Source organism: Teleopsis dalmanni, chromosome 1 (genome assembly GCF_002237135.1).
Source record: "Teleopsis dalmanni isolate 2A chromosome 1, ASM223713v2, whole genome shotgun sequence".
Taxonomy (NCBI): Eukaryota; Metazoa; Arthropoda; class Insecta; order Diptera; family Diopsidae; genus Teleopsis; species Teleopsis dalmanni.
This window is the reverse complement of record NC_051846.1, coordinates 161,726,416-161,738,914: the sequence shown is the minus strand read 5'-3', so window position 1 is coordinate 161,738,914 and position 12,499 is coordinate 161,726,416. Positions and strand designations below refer to the sequence as shown.

The window sequence follows — 12,499 nt, the reverse complement described above, 5'->3', positions numbered from 1 at the left end:
AACATTAGAGAGAATTTTTGTGTCAAATGCATTGAAATGAAAGACGAGTATATTGAGAAATAAATATGAATTAATAAAATAACAAAAAATAAATTGTTACATCTTTCTAAATATTTATTGATTAGCAATCGCACTATTCTCTATAAAAGTTATAACCTAAACCTAACCTAAAATTATAGGTTAGGTTTAACAGTTATTTAAAAGTAAACGATAAGATCTTTACATGTTATATCATGTAAAGTTTTGTATGTTATTAATATAAACACTATTATAGTTCTTATCAATCCAGAGTGAAAAATCTATAAAAACCGATCATGAATGGTTCCGTGACTTTATTTCACTTTTACTCGATTGCTGTAAAACGTTTAATATGATTACTCTAAAAACATGTTATTTGTTAATAACAATTTGTAAGTTTTAATTATTAAGAAATTAAAAAAAAACCTACTAAGTATTTATTTAATTAAATAGCTTCCTTAGGTTTTGCTGATGTCTTGAAATATTATTTATACACCAGGGATACTGTAGATCATCCAGAGGAATTATTTCTCAATGATGAAAACTCAGTCAGACGTTCAAAGTTCGATTCGAACTTACAAACCAAGTAAGTACAGTTTTAACATTTCACACACATAAATTTGTATAAAAAATATATTTTTAATTTAGAATAGTAATACATGGATGGTTTAATAATTATAAAGACGAACCAAATCCTAACGTTCGAAATGCGTATTTTCCTAAAGGAAAGTATAATATAATAGCGGTTGACTGGGGACGTTATGCCAAAAATGCTTACCCTGTATCATACCCTCACGTACCGGCACTAAGTCAAATTTTAGCGGATTTCTTAGAGTTTCTTCATAAAAAATTTCGCTTGGATTATAATAAAACAGTGTTAATTGGACATAGTGTGGGCGCACATATCGCAGGCTTGTGTGGTAAATTAATTAAGAGTGATAAACTAGCAGCAATAGTGGGATTAGATCCGGCAAATTTATTTTTTGAAAATCAACCACCGACAAAACGTTTGGCAGCTACTGATGCACGTTATGTACTAACAGTACACACGGGTACCGACACATATGGTTTTTTAAATCCAATTGGAAAAGCATCATTTTATCCAAATTGGGGCTCAAAGCAGCCAGGATGTGGTGTAGAAGCTATGGGGTTCTGTTCACATTCACGAAGTGTTAAATTCTATGAAAGAGCCGTTAAAGGAAATTTATTAGTACCAATATACAGGTGCGAGAGTTTCAATGAAATTAAGAAGAGAAAAGGATGCAAAACACGTACAAATATAACTCTGGGAGGTCCTTTAGAAACTGAACAAACACAGGGTATATTTTATTTCAAAACAAATGAAACAACTCGATATTTAAATTAAAAAATTAATAATAACAATTTGTGAAATTTAATTTTGAGTTTTGATTTTTCAATGGTCTTAGATTTATTTGGTACTACTTACATTAAGACCGAAAAGTTTTCGGAAATTCTCATTTAAAATTCGCGCGCTGTATATTTTTCGATATTTTAAGTTTATGTAGTTTGGCAGCTGTAACGACACTTTTGGTGACGTTCAAAAATTTTTAGTTTTTTGCTGGGGTATCCTCAGCCGTCGTCCAGAGTCGTGACAATATATTTATAATTTTGCCGAGACGTGGGTTTTAGAAGAAAACAGAACGTGATTTATATGTATAAATTATATATATAACTTTATTATTTCATAAACTTATGATTAACAAAGTTTAATTAAAATTCATTGGAAACATTTCTAATAATAAATAAAAAAAAATTATGTTGATGCCAAAATTTCCCACTTCTCCATATATTCCTTGTTAAAAGAATCTTAGCAAAACCCGTGTGACTTCTTAAGCCCCTCTTCTGTTGTTAAAAAAAATAAACAAAACGTTTCCTCCGTGCTGTAAAAAACTATTTGACCGAATAAGCCAGGTTAAAAAAAATACATATAAGACAGGAAAGGAATTTTACACTACGTTTGACTCAAAGAACCAGATTTGTGGCACAATGTGCCAGATGACCAATAGGCCAGTGTACTTGTTCCAGGAAAAGTAAAATTTCAAGTTTTGGTAAAATTTACCAGAAGGCTCAATGAGCCAGAGTACTTGCTCTTTTACTTGTCGCAAACCAAGTCCCCTATTATACGAAATGCGCCTCCTTTTATATCGAGCATACCGAAGCTTTTTGGTGTAGCGTACCGGTATTCTTTGCTGTACTTGACTTCGCCGTGAAGTTGAACTTTGTGTTCTACTGTTTTCTCACTTCTTCTGCTTCGCCGTGATTTTTTTAGTACTTTTTACAACGTTTGTGTGTGGTTCTTTTAAATAAAATATATAATATTAATTTAATAATAATTAAAACGAGGTATAATATATATATTTTGTGATTTTAATATTTTTACCAACTTAAATGTGAAAAGAAAAGAAATATTAAAAGAAATAAAATTGATGTTGGCGTGCTTAGTTTTGTTTTGTTGTGTTTTGTTTACGCATATAAAAATAAAATTGGACAACCAAAAGTGTTAAACTGTTTTGTATTTTTCGTTTACGCATATAAAACTAAAATTGAACAACCACGAGTGTTAAATTGTTTTGTGTTTTGTTTTATTTATATATAATTGTAAAAAAAATAGACATTTGTTTAAAATTTAAACATGTTTCGCCAATAATTGTTCATTGTTGTTGCGTTTATAAGTGTTCCATTCATAAAAGTTTTAACAAAAAGTTAACTTTTTTTTCGTATATTTTTAGAATTTGCACATTGCATGTAGCGATGCCCGCGGTACATTGGCATCGAGGATCACAGGTAATGTCCATGATATTTCAAACAAATATTTTAATTCAATTTTATATTTTCCAGTTAAGTCGCCTTCAGTTATTTTCATGTGAGTTGTTAGATATATTATGTGTAGTGGTGGCGGTTATTTAACACACAGACTGTGTTTTTCTCTTCTTCTTGCTTTATGTAGCACAGAAATTTACTTGTAAATTTGTGTCGTTACATTAAGCAAGAAGAAGAGAAAAACACAGTCTTCCTCCTTCTTCAGAACAGAAATTAAAACTAAGACTTTATTTTAATGATACGTTGATGACCCCTCGTCGGCAAATTTGCACTTGATACTTCTGATTTTCCATTTATCCCTTATTTTCCATATGATACATGCTAATACTTGTGTTACTAATATTCCTTTTAGAACGAGGCTCGATTTCTCTTTCTAATCTTTGGACACTTGAAAATTTTGTAATACTCATCTTGGTTGCTGACATGATGATGGTCATCCTTTCGTTTAAATGTACCTAGACGTTGTACGAAAATCTCTGGTTTGTTTCCTTTTGTGCTTGGTTGACTGACGTTCAATTCCACTTGTGGTGACCATGTTTCTTGTTGACTGTCATGCTTGACTTTATCCTTTGCTTGAGTTCCTTGGCTTGGTAGTTCCGTGTTAAGTTTACTATCTGAAACATTGATAACTAATGGACCTAATGAATTCGTAAGTTGTACATGACGATTATCCGATACTGGCTGTATTATAGTAGAATTCCTCTGTAGCGATGTAGTTGATGACGAAGATGATGGTTGACCAGATTGGTGATTATCTCTTGGTGGTGCTTCTCGTGGTGACTGTGGCTGATTAACCGAAGATGGCGGCTGCGGCTCAAGTTCTTTTGGTTGTAACGATGATTTGAAATTACCTTGCGAATGACTCTGTGACGTTTGCGATGATGATTTAAAATTACCTTGTGAATGCCCCTGTGGCCTTTGCGATGATGATTTAAAATTACCTTGTGAATGCCCCTGTGGCGTTTGCGATGATGATTTAAAATTACCTTGTGAATGACCCTGTGGCTTTTGCGATGATGATTCAAAACTTGTAGAAGTTGGTAGTACTGGATGATTGACATGTGATGACTCCGGTACTATCATTAAACGTTGTGGCAGTGCTGGACGTGATGATAAGTCATGCTCTTCGATTTGATGCTTTTGCTCTCGTGGTTGCGTATTCTGATTGTAGTTAACTAGCGACTGTTGTGCATATGCTTGTTGATAACATACTTCTGGACTTTCCCTATGAGACGTTGAAATCTGTGGAGGAGTTACGATGCATTTATGAATTGCCTCCTTTTGTGGTTTTCCCTGTAGTGGTACTGAGTGTGGTTGTGCGTCTAGCACCTGTGGACCTTCTTCGACGGGTTGTGGTTCTTTTCGCGTTACATCCTGTGCCTTTAATCCAATCAATGATGAAATCAGTGGGTTTTCTTTAAACTGTTGTGTTTGTGCTTCTCGCACCTGGGGATTTACTTCGACGGGCATAATGGTGTGTAACTCCTGTTGTGGTTGGACTTTCGGACTTTCTTTGATGAGTTTCGAACAATGTAGATGTTGTGGTTCCTGCATATTTACTTGCGATGTTACTGAGAGTTGAGCTAGATCAGTTTGACGTTGCATGCTTGGTATCATGGTTGACTTGGATAATAATGGTGTCGTTGCCGTTTTAATGGTGTTTATTCGTATTGTTGGTTGCTTAACTTTGAAACTACTCTGTTGTTGGTAACTTTTCTTGTTTTGTAGTCCATGTGGCCCCAGATTCACACTGTAATCAACGTGCTGCCCTGTTCTTGTAGTTGGCATACATTTCGTGGTATTTGGTAATGACGTCGCTTCTGAGTGTTTACTTATCAGGCGATGACTGATCGCTTCCTGACTTCGACTTGTTTTAACTCGCTCTGTACGAAGTTCTGCTAATCTTTCGTAATAATCATATGGAAGGAAAAATTCTAAAAAGTCTGCCTTGAAGCTTGACCAAAGGGTCCAACGTTCATTGTTGTTACGGTACCACATCGCTGCCCGATCTTTAAGGAGTATGATCATCATCCTTGGGACTATATTTAAGTCGATGTCATAGATTTCTGATAGCTCTTCTATTCTTTCCACGAAGCCTAATGGATTTCCTTTGCCGTCATAACGTACTGACCACTCAGCTATTTGGTCAAGGCTTTCAATATACGATGGCATTGTATGTTGATTCCTCTCGTGACTTTGATCAAGACCTTCTTTTGTGATGACGCACTGCTCTGTTTTCGAACGAACTCTTTCACTGTTCCTGTTTTAAAGATTCGCAATTCTAAGCCGTGGCTTCCGATTTCCCTGTACCTGTGTTCTAATGACTTTCCTCGTTAACCGTTTGTCCACTGTTCTCCATGTTCCTATCGTGTTCTTTTTTTTTCTAAAATTCTGTCCCTGCTCGGGCGCCAATTGTAACGACACTTTTGGTGACGTTCAAAAATTTTTAGTTTTTGCTGGGGTATCCTCAGCCGTCGTCCAGAGTCGTGACAATATATTTATAATTTTGCCGAGACGTTGGTTTTAGAAGAAAACAGAACGTGATTTATATGTATAAATTATATATATAACTTTATTTATTTCATAAAACTTATGATTAACAAAGTTTAATTAAAATTCATTGGAAACATTTCTAATAATAAATAAAAAAAATTATGTTGATGCCAAAATTTCCCACTTCTCCATATACTACTTGTTAAAAGAATCTTAGCAAAACCCGTGTGACTTCTTAAGCCCCTCTGCTGTTATAAAAAAAATAAACAAAACGTTTCCTCCGTGCTGTAAAAACTATTTGACCGAATAGGCCAGGTTAAAAAAATATACATATAAGACAGGAAAGGAATTTTACACTACGTTTGACTCAAAGAACCAGATTTGTGGCACAATGTGCCAGATGACCAATAGGCCAGTGTACTTGTTTCAGGAAAAAGTAAAATTTCAAGTTTGGTAAAATTTACCAGAAGGCCCAATGAGCCAGAGTACTTGCTCTTTCACTTGTCGCAACCCAAGTCCCCGATTATATAAAATGTGCCTCCTTTTATATTGAGCATACCGAAGCTTTTTGGTGTAGCGTACCGGTATTCTTTGCTGTACTTGACTTCGCCGTGAAGTTGAACTTTGTGTTCTACTGTTTTCTCACTTCTTCTGCTTCGCCGTGATTTTTAGTACTTTTACTACGCGCCGTGTTTCTTTCGTGTGTGTTTTGTTTTCCTTTAACTTATATTATATTATTAAAAAAATAAAGTGTATTAATACTGCAAAACAAGGTATTAAATATGCATATATATTTTGTGAATTTAATATTATCTAAATGTGAACAGAAAAGAAATATTAAAAGAAGTAAAATTGATGTTGGCGTGCTTAGTTTTGTTTTGTTGTGTTTTGTTTACGCATATAAAAATAAAATTGGACAACCAAAAATGTTAAACTGTTTTGTGTTTTTTTTGTTTACGCAGATAAACTAAAATTGAACAACCACGAGTGTTAAATTGTTTTGTGTTTTGTTTTATTTATATATAATTGTAAAAAATAGATATTTGTTTAAAATTTAAACATGTTTCGCCAATAATTGTTCATTGTTGTTGCGTTTATAAGTGTTCCATTCATAAAAGTTTTAACCAAAAATTAATTTCTTTTCGTATATTTTTTTAGAATTTGCACATTGCATGTAGCGATGCCCGCGGCACATTGGCATCGAGGATCACAGGTAATGTCCATGATATTTCAAATAAATATTTTAATTCAATTTTATATTTTCCAGTTAAGTCGCCTTCAGTTATTTTCATGTGAGTTGTTAGATTTATTATGTGTAGTGGTGGCGGTTATTTAACACACAGACTGTGTTTTTCTCTGCTTCTTGTTTTATGTAGCACAGAAATTTACTTTGTAAATTTGTGTCGTTACAAATTAGATAATCAAGACAGTAATGCATGCAAATCCATAGAAGAAATTTGCAAGAATTTTCAAGATATATTCCATATTGAAGGAGACAAATTAACTACCAATAATTTCTACAAACAACATTTACAAACGATTGATAACTCTCCTGTTTATATAAAGAATTACAGACTTCCACAATCCCAACAACAAGAAATAAACGATCAAGTAAAAGATTTATTAAAAACAAATGTTATTGAACCATCCACAAGTCCATATAACTCTGCACTTTTAGTTGTACCAAAACATAGTACTAATGATAAAAAACAATGGAGACTTGTAGTAAAGTACAGGCAACTAAATAAAAAATTGATTAGTGATAAATTTCCACTTACACAATTAGAAGACATAGGAAGAGCTAAATACTTTTCAACATTGGATATGACAAGTTCATTCCATCAAATAGAATTAGAGAAAAATTCCAGAACATTAACAGCATTTTCCACTAGTAATGGACATTATCAATTCAAAAGATTACCTTTCGGTTTGAAAATATCCTCCAATAGTTTTCAAAGAATGCTTACAATAGCACTCTCAGGTTTAGACTCTAGTGCATTTTTGTACGTAGATGATATCATTATATTTGGTTGCTCTTTGCAACATCACAACTCCAATCTAATCAAAGTTTTTGAACGCTTAAGAAGCTACAATTTAAAATTAAACCCAAAGAAATGCAATTTTGTGAAACCCGAAGTAATTTACTTAGGACATTTAATCACTAAAGAAGGTGTAACTGCAGATCCAAATAAATGTAAAGCAGTAAATGAATACCCAATACCAGCAAATGCCGATGAAGTTAGACGATTCGTAGCATTTTGCAATTACTATAGAAGATTTGTAAAAGACTTTGCAAAAATTGCAAAACCTTAAATGAACTTTTGAAAAAAAATAAACAACTCATTTGGTCCGAAGATTGTAAATTAGCATTTGATAAATTAAGAATATCAATAGTAAGTCCTCCAATACTACAGTACCCAGATTTTACTAAAAAATTTATACTCACTACAGACGCATCAAATTATGCGTTAGGAGCAGTTTTATCCCAAGGAGACATTGGAAACGATCTACTAATATCGTATGCCAGCCGTTCTCTTAATAAACACGAGTTAAATAAACCGATTATAGAAAAAGAAGTTTTAGCAATACACTGGGGAATTAACCATTTTAGACCATATTTATATGGAAGAAGTTTACAGTAGTAACAGACCACAGACCTTTAGTATCACTATTTTCACACAAAAACCCTTCGTCAAAGTTAACAAGAATAAGAGTAGATTTAATGGATTATGATTTTAACATAATTTTAAAACAAGGAAAAATGAATACAAATACTGATGCATTATCCAGAATCAGAATGGATTCGGATACACTTAAAGAAATGATTCCGAAAAATATTAATATTGTGACCAGAAGTAAAACGAAAACGAATAATGAAATGAATAAAGAAGAAAACGTAATCAAACAGAATCAGAGTACAAATTACTCAGGGAATGGCCAACTCTACATGTGGAATTGTATTTCGATTTCTGATATTAGAAGATTACCTATATTAAAATTTGAGCTCAATAAAGAAGAGAATAAGAAAAGTTTGCCAATTATAAAAATTGAGAAAAACATTGTTAAAGTACAGTGTAGCAATAAGCCCAACTTGATTTTAGAATCAGTCCTGGATACGCTCACAAAAGTATTGAACAAAAATAATATCAATAAAGTAGCATTATCTACTAAAGATATACAGGCATGCTCTAGAATTCGAATCCGCATAAAAAAATTCGATTTCAATTTAAATTCACATTTTGGTGCTCTGCTTTTATCGATTCATTTGCGATTTCACAAATGAAATCGAATGAATTTGCTGGCTCTAGAAACCGAATCCGCATAAAAACATGTGATTAAAAACACTTATCGAAATAGTTGTGAAATTAAAAGTAGTGAAAATAACATGTAAGTATAATTACATTTTTTTTGAATTAAATCAGTTTCAAGTTATGTTAATAAAGAAAATAATTTTGATATTTTATTTTGAAGGGGTAAACACAAGAACACTGTACAAGATGGAATCTTGCTAGGATTTATGGAGTTGCATAAGGAAATTGCAACTGGCTTTGTCAAAGGCGACAAAGTGGCCACGGACCAACTATGGGCAGAACTAACAGGAGAGCTAAACAGTCATGGTCCACCTAGTAAAGATATCCAGGGATGGAAAAAGGTAAATTGCATTTTTTTTTATTCGTTAGCATGATAACTTTTTATTCATGGTAATACAATTATAGGTGTGGCTCGACTGGAAGGCGACTGTTCGTAAAAAGATTGCGCACAATAATTCAGAAGCACGGGCGACTGGCGGTGGACCATTCAACAAATATGTTCTTACCGCAGCCGAAAAAGCAATTGGACGACTATGTGGCATTTTTAAAGTGGTCCGTGGTATTAAGAACACGGTTGAGTTTGGTCAACTGTGCTCAAATGACGAGGATGTGTCTTCCGATGAGTTGTGCCTATCTTATATTGCTACCACTACCATTGGTGCCATTACTGCTGATACTATTGGTCCCACTACTGCTGATACTATTGGTGGCACTAATGCTGCTGCTATTGGTAGCACTAATGCTGCTGCTAGCAGAAAACGCCGTCGGGAACCAACGTGGCAAGAATCTGTAAAAAAACATATTGTGGAGCAGACACAGACTATAAAAAATATGGAGCAACATATGAAAAAATTTGGCGAAGTGTTTGAAAATTTTGCAGAAGAAACTAAAAGAAATAATTTAAAGATGGAAGAGCTTCTCAAGGAGAAGCTGGATCTCAAAAGGAAAAAGTTGGAGTTAGAAGAAAAGAAGTTTAATTTAGCGAAAGCTAATCGACGCTAATTTTTTTTTTTAATTTTAAGCTCCAATAAAGATTAAATATTTTAAAAATTTATTCATTTTTTTGTTTTAATAAAAATTTTCCTTAAATACTACTAACGCAAGCTATTAGCAATGTCATCTCTTATTGTATTTGCTTCTCTACTAGCCGATATTTCACTTAGTTCCTCTTCATCTTCATTAGCAAAGTGAACGTCTTCGACATCCTGTACCTTGTAGTATCTACAAATATTATGTAGCGCACAGCATACATTAATCATTTTGGAAACTTTTTCGGGCTGGTATTGAAGAAGTCGGGCTAGACACCTAAAGCGGCTTTTTAACACGCCAATTGCTCGTTCAATAACATTGCGTGCAGATGCGTGTTTCACGTTAAATTTATGCTCCTGCGTTCCAGGCTGCGGATCTCTGTATGGCGTTAGCAAAAATGGCTGAAGGGAGTAGCCAGCATCTCCTAAAAGCCAACTTCCACGTTCACCGCTCTCATAGCACTGGCAGAAGTAGTCGTGCGCCTTGCTTACGCACCATATTAGTGAATCGTGGCTAGAACCAGCGCGCCTAGCATTCACTGCTCTAATCGTCATTTTGTAGTCGCAAATCTGTACAAAAGAGTAGCATATTGAAAAGAAATTTCAAAAAGAACTTTAAAGTCCTTACTATCATGGCGTTAATGCTGAAATAGCCTTTCCTATTATAAAAAAGGTGGTGGTCACGATGAGGCTTTGTCATTCTTATATTGTAACGACAATTTTTCGTCGCTCTGTTTGCCGGGGTAATACTCAGGGGTTGGTCCTGGGTCGTTACAATAATGCCTTCTCAAGCAAATGTCTCCTCTTATATACCCATCAGACCAAACTGTAGTGTAGCGCATTTGTTTGTTTTACGGCTGGTTTGAATTTAGATGTCAATGTATGCGTGTGAATTCTTATTCTACTGTTCAATATTTTGTTTACAGCTGTCTTGAATTCGCCGTGGTGCATTTTACCTGCGCGCGCATTGTCTTCTCTTCTTTTAGCCGCTGCACATATTGTTTACATTTGACGTTTGTTAGAACGCGTGTTTATGTTTGCTAAATTTTAATTCGTAAATTAAAGAGAAAACTATAATAAATAAGCAAAAGTAATATTCATATTCATTAAATGAAAGTAATATACATATTCAAGGTATTTGTTTATTTCTGTAAATTTCCATAATACAATTTCAAATTCATATTGTGTTCGCAGCAGTCGCAGTCGCAGTCGCAGTCGCCGGTTCGGACTCGTGTTAATTTTTATGTGGGGTGGAAATTTTAATGTAAAAATTCCGTCCTTACAATATGTGTTCCGTCCACACAACCTACCACACCCGGAATCCCGAATTTTTGCATAAAGTGGCGCTTAGACGCACTCCGCTCAGCGTCCGACATTTCTAATTTTATCCATGATGGGCAGATGCGCCTTTCCAAAATTGCGATAACATTTGTCAAAATTTTTCCAACAGTGCTCCTACCCAAAGCTATTTGCTTGTCGATGCCTACCGCTTTTTGAAAGCCCCCTTCCGCTAAAAAACGCAATGTGCAGGCCAACTGAATAGAACTTGGTATGGATGATAACTTAACGTGCGGTGTTACGACTTTTACCAGCATGCAAAAAGCATCTTTGTTCACCCTGTAATAATTTATAAAGCTAAAAGTATTCATTATTTTTCGTTGTTTCATCCAGTATGAATTAGCCACTTACGTCGACTCATTCAAATCTAACGGATTGCTGCAATCTCTTAAAACCCGTCTTTTTATTTTTTCATTTGTGTGACTATTATTTTCAGCTGCCACCAATGCTAACATTCCGAACATTTTATAAAAACTGTTTTTTTTTTATTTTACTTATTAAAATTTAAAAATTTCACTTAAGAACTTTGAATATTTTTCAAAACGGCAAAAATATATTTCACAACTTGTTAAAATAGTCAACAAACAGCTGTTTAAATTCATTTTATTCATTTTGAGTTCATTTTGAAAACGCATGAAAATATTCGATTTCTGGAACACCCAAAACGGGTTCATTCCGTTTCAAATTGAATTTCGATTTGAAATGAAGTCGAAATTCAGAGCATGCCTGATAGTATTCGAATACATTGATGAAAAAGAATTAATGAAAATATTTAATAGCATGCAAAAAGAAATAAAGAATAAAGGTCAGCAAACACCTATAAGTATATTATTATATAATCCACCAAGGAATGTCGTGGATAAATCGGAACAAATTGAATTAATAAAGAATTACCATACAAGTATTCACGGAGGTCACACCGGAATAAGAAGAACTATAGCTAAATTGAAACAGAAATACGTATGGAAAGGAATGAATAAAATGATAAAAGATTATATTTTAAAATGTGCATCATGTAATAAGAATAAAATAACAAGACACCATAAAGAAAAATTTGTCATAACTAACACTCCAACTTCACCGTTTGAAGTAATACAGATGGACACTGTAGGTCCACTAAGAATATCTAATGGGTACAGATACATTCTCACTATACAATGCGAATTAACTAAATATGTAGTCGCATTTCCTATACAAACAAAAGAAGCTCAAGAGATAGCAAAAGTCATGGTAGAAAAATTTATATTTAGATATGGTAATGTTAAGAAAATAAAAACAGATAGAGGTACAGAATTCCTCAATGAATTAATAAGTGATATATGTAAGTTATTAGGTATAGAACATTTAAAATCCACTGCTTATCATCACGAAACATTAGGTTCTATAGAAAGAAACCATAGAGTATTAAACGAATATATGTTATCGTTTACAAACAATTTTGATTGGGATACTTGGATCCCATACTACACA

General features: G+C 33.7%; 4 protein-coding genes across 4 annotated transcripts; 2 read left to right on the top strand and 2 right to left on the bottom strand.

Moving 5' to 3' along the window:
* Positions 1 to 370: 370 nt before the first annotated feature.
* On the top strand, positions 371 to 1,354 carry LOC119666602 (phospholipase A1-like; the record flags this gene model as incomplete). The annotated part of the gene is made up of 3 exons (XM_038075882.1): positions 371 to 410; positions 472 to 604; positions 667 to 1,354. Coding segments are annotated over exons 1-3 (861 nt in total), but the record flags the coding sequence as incomplete, so codon positions are not given.
* Positions 1,355 to 8,830: 7,476 nt separating this feature from the next.
* Positions 8,831 to 9,665, top strand: LOC119666601. Its single transcript, XM_038075881.1, has 3 exons — positions 8,831 to 9,004; positions 9,069 to 9,452; positions 9,570 to 9,665. The coding sequence occupies exons 1-3, from the start codon at positions 8,870 to 8,872 to the stop codon at positions 9,663 to 9,665; spliced, it is 615 nt and encodes a 204-aa protein (XP_037931809.1). The 5' UTR covers positions 8,831 to 8,869.
* A 92-nt stretch (positions 9,666 to 9,757) lies between these two features.
* On the bottom strand, positions 9,758 to 10,393 carry LOC119666600 (putative nuclease HARBI1). The gene is made up of 2 exons (XM_038075880.1): positions 10,320 to 10,393; positions 9,758 to 10,261 (listed from the first exon to the last, which is right to left on the bottom strand). The coding sequence occupies exons 1-2, from the start codon at positions 10,389 to 10,391 to the stop codon at positions 9,758 to 9,760; spliced, it is 576 nt and encodes a 191-aa protein (XP_037931808.1). The 5' UTR covers positions 10,392 to 10,393.
* Positions 10,394 to 10,950: 557 nt separating this feature from the next.
* Positions 10,951 to 11,514, bottom strand: LOC119666599. The gene is made up of 2 exons (XM_038075878.1): positions 11,381 to 11,514; positions 10,951 to 11,308 (listed from the first exon to the last, which is right to left on the bottom strand). The coding sequence occupies exons 1-2, from the start codon at positions 11,491 to 11,493 to the stop codon at positions 10,951 to 10,953; spliced, it is 471 nt and encodes a 156-aa protein (XP_037931806.1). The 5' UTR covers positions 11,494 to 11,514.
* Positions 11,515 to 12,499: the final 985 nt, after the last annotated feature.